Below are 3,951 nucleotides of genomic sequence, written 5' to 3' on the forward strand. Positions count from 1 at the left end.
GCACAAAATCCCAAAGGGAAGAATGGAAGGCATATGAGACAACCCACTGCTTTGTGTATCTGGAGAAATGGATTTGAACTGCTAAAATTTCTTCCAAATTTATAAAAGGCTTAATGACCAGCCTTTTATAAATGTCATTTATAAATGACCAGCCATTTGTAAATGGTCATTTATAAATGACCATTTCAATAGCACCTGCAGAGCTTGTGGGGCTCTGAGCACCTTATAGAAGTGACATTCCTAGGACTTGACTTTGCTGGAATAGGATTCTCATTTCACAAATAAGCATGCTGAAGCACAGTGACCTGCTCCAAGCTGCACAGGGACACTCTGATATATAGTTTTCTTCCCAAGCATCTCTTAACCTGTCAAACCCTGCCTCCTGCTGCAGTGCTGATACAGCATGGGATAGGCTGCAGCAGTGCAGACATTTTTTGGTGATGTCTGGAATACTTAGCAGCTGATGGCTCAAAATAACATCTCTGGCTGCAGAAGTTGGGAACCATTCCCACTTACCAGCTCCACATGTGTCAGCTGCTGAGCCAGGGTGTAAGGGTCACTGCAGACACTCAGGATTTCTCTCTGAATTGATGGAGGTTTAGTTTTAAAGGCAACCAGCTTATCAGAGACAGCAGTACTGATCTTGACAATCCCTTCTTGCCCATGGCTGAGGGTTGCAAGCTTCTGATTCAGGGCTTGCAAAAGCTGATTCATCTTTTTCCAGTAAGCCTGGAAAGACAGGGAGAGAAACATAAGCCACCCAGAAACCTTGACATTGGAGTGGGTTTTTGTGCTGAATTTTCCTTTCTGCAAAATACTCTTAAGCCAGCAACAGGCTACCATTTTATTTCCAACAAGCCCATTTCAGAAGAACCAGCTGGCTTAATTACAATTCTGTGCTCTGGACACATAGACTGCAGTCAAGAGGAGAGGCAGGCAGGACTGGTGGGTTGGGCTGGCACTGATACTCCAGATTGCTGCCAACATCAGGCTCAAAGGAGAGGCAATGCTGCCACATGAGTTACTGCAGCTTTCTGGAGCACAGCAGCTTTTGGTACCTATCTTTTATGTCAGCTGCATTTTGGCTGAGAACTCTACCTGCTAATGCTGCTTTGTCACCTCTTATTTATTAGGAATAAGAAATGTTTCTAATGCTATTTTCTCCATCCTTTTGACCTGAATGCAGAAGAAGCTTGCAGCTGCTTGCTACCCAGCTGGAGTGGCTGGAGCATTGTGTAGCTTTGAGTATTTAATATCCAAATGTTAACTGCTACTGAAGGAAGCTCATGTTGTATTCCAAGCACAGCCATGTGCTCAGCAGGATCATCATTACCAACTTGCCCAGGTTGTTCTCAGAGCTGGAGCAATTCTTTACAGACAGTGAGTGGAGTCTCTGGCCATGCAGGATGGGCAGAAAGAAATTACTTCAACTGTTCATGACTGACAGATGCAGACGTCACAAAACTGAGATAACAGAACTGGTGGGTGTGTTCTAAGGATAAGGTTAATTGGAAATGTCCTTGGCTAGACTGTGCCTCACCACAAAGAACAACACACACCTGTGTCCCAAGGTGGATGCAGCTCAAGTGAGCCTTTGGGAAGTAATGCCAAGGTTTAGATCCAGCCCTTGGCTTCAGAGTTTTGTAGGTTGTGGATAGTGTTCAGTGCTAGGCATTGACAGCATTCACATTTTAAGTGTTCAAGGAACCAGAAACCAGAGTCAGTGCTCTTCTCAGCTGCACAGAATCCAATCTGCACATTGGAGATAGCACCTCCTCCAGCTTCACAGTGAAGAATAACTTCTCACATCTACTCTGTCTTCATGACAGGGTAGGAAAGGCTGGAGACCTTTAGAACATCCCAAGTGCTTCAACTTCTGCCAAACTTCATAACTTTGATGCAGCTTTTCTAACAAAAGGTTTCACACTGCTCTCTTGGGCTCACATTGCTCTCCTTTCACCTAAGGAAGATGCTCTCTTGAGCTGGGCTAGAACATGTACCAGATGAGCAGGATAAGTCAGGCTCTTTTTTGTAAAACAGCTGTTAAGTCTGAAATGAAGCAAGTACCCAGAAGGCAGGAGGGACATGTCTTGGAGAATGACAACACACAATGTATTTGGAATCAAATCCCAAAGGTGGAGTGAAAATTGGCTGAGGAAAACCCCACTCCTTCAGGTTTTATCTGTTACTGATGTATATTAGCTCCAAGAAAGGCCTTCTTCATGTGAATCCTCATGTCAACAGATGGTCACACTCCTGATTAACAAAGACTGTTCTGGACCCAAACTACTGACCACCACCTAAATATTTCTCTGTTTCACATCCAGGTGTGTTTGCAAATCTCAGCACAGCTTATAAAGCTCTGTGAATACAGAGGGGATTTTTTAGTGAAAACCCAAATAGTGACATATTTGGCATTTTGTGAACTTATTTTGTAAATGGGAAACTCAGTTTTTTGGGGGTAAGGGGACAGCACTGAAAGCCAAGCCTTCTAATAAATAAAAAACATCTGGCTAAAAGACTTGGCTGGAAACCCAAAGGTCCTCTTTCTAAAAGGAGTTTAGATGAAAAATCTTGGACCAGCCATGTCTATGCAGTATCAAATTCTTCATAGTTTGGACAAAAAGCTGCATAAAATTGCTTGAAAGACATGCATATTAGCCATTCTTTCAATAAATCTTTATCAAGAGATCTAGTTTCACCTCATTTTGTAGGGAATATGGCACAAAAAATAGATATAGGCAACAGTAAACAAAGACTCAGGTAAGCCAACCACCTAATAAAGAATGAAAAAAAAAAAAGAGACACACTGAAAGGACACAAACAATTACACAGAAATCAGAGCTCTTGAAGAGACTCACTGGAAATCAGTTGGGTGCACCCTTGCTTAGAAAGCTTTTCTGTGCATATTGAGAGAGAAATTAAAAAAATTTTAAAAAATCCTGCTTTTGCCTTTCTAAAAGCCTTTTCTGCCTTCTTTAAACTACATCCACTAACTGAAAACAACATTGTTCATTACCTTCAACGTGCTGGTAATTATCTTGCCACAAAATGACCCCCCACTGTACAGGGGCTGCATGCTGGACTTATCAACCAATTTCACTTCCCTGCCACATTAAGAGTCAAAAGAAGCACACTACTGTTTAATATTTAAGGAAAATGTTTCGTTCTTAACTAGGAAAGTTCCTCTGAAGACAGCAGGCCTCAGCAGGTGGCTTAGGAGCTCAAAGTTTAATTAAAATTTCTAACTCTAAATGCAAATCACAGCACTTACTAAGAAATGCTTCTCAGCATGGACACCTTTATAAGCGCATCACAGCCTTTAGAAAGTGGACTCTACAAAGAACAGGAGCAGACACTGCAGGGGAAAATCCTGCACTGACCTACATGGACTGGATGACATCACAAATATTTCAGTCTTTAACTTCCGTGGTTCACAATAGGAACAAGTTTCTTCCAAAAAACTAATGGTCACCATCACTGTTCTGTGCTGTCCCTTAAAAAAAGGAAATTTGCATTTGGAGGATATGAGCTGTTTCTTAAATTAATTATTGATCTTGCTCAGGCATAATCACTTTCAATTACAGTGCCTAGTAATGTCTGAAAAACAGTGATTTGAAACTAATGTAGTCTGAGGCCCCCCAGGGCACGCACAAGGATTTGTACACAGCTGTGCATGCCCCAGAGCAAAGGTGGGCAGTGCTTGCTCAGGTTAGGCAAATAAACCCCTGCTTTGCATGCAGAAAGTTGATTTAGAGCATTTATGATTCTTCACCAGGGCAACTACTGCTATTAAAGAGCACATGCTAAGTCCCTGCTCTCCACCCTTTGGTGGACACAAACTGTGGACACAATTCTGGAGGGTCTGCAAGGGTTTCCCTCACTCTTGATGCTGAAGGGCTGCAAGGCATCTTGTGCTGTGGCTGGCCAGGAGCAGCTCCATGGACTCTT

The 3,951-nt window shown here is 42.6% G+C and overlaps 1 protein-coding gene across 2 annotated transcripts in view; it reads right to left on the reverse strand.

Moving 5' to 3' along the window:
- Positions 1 to 3,951, reverse strand: part of RASGEF1C (RasGEF domain family member 1C) — a 66,644-nt gene that overhangs the window by 16,102 nt on the left and 46,591 nt on the right. For both annotated transcript variants that reach the window (XM_031055172.1, XM_005418713.2), the window contains one exon: positions 517 to 729. In XM_031055172.1, the coding sequence (XP_030911032.1) occupies positions 517 to 729 (213 nt within the window). The remainder of the gene's footprint in view (positions 1 to 516; positions 730 to 3,951) is intronic.

Source organism: Geospiza fortis, unplaced genomic scaffold (assembly GCF_000277835.1).
Source record: "Geospiza fortis unplaced genomic scaffold, GeoFor_1.0 scaffold55, whole genome shotgun sequence".
Taxonomy (NCBI): Eukaryota; Metazoa; Chordata; class Aves; order Passeriformes; family Thraupidae; genus Geospiza; species Geospiza fortis.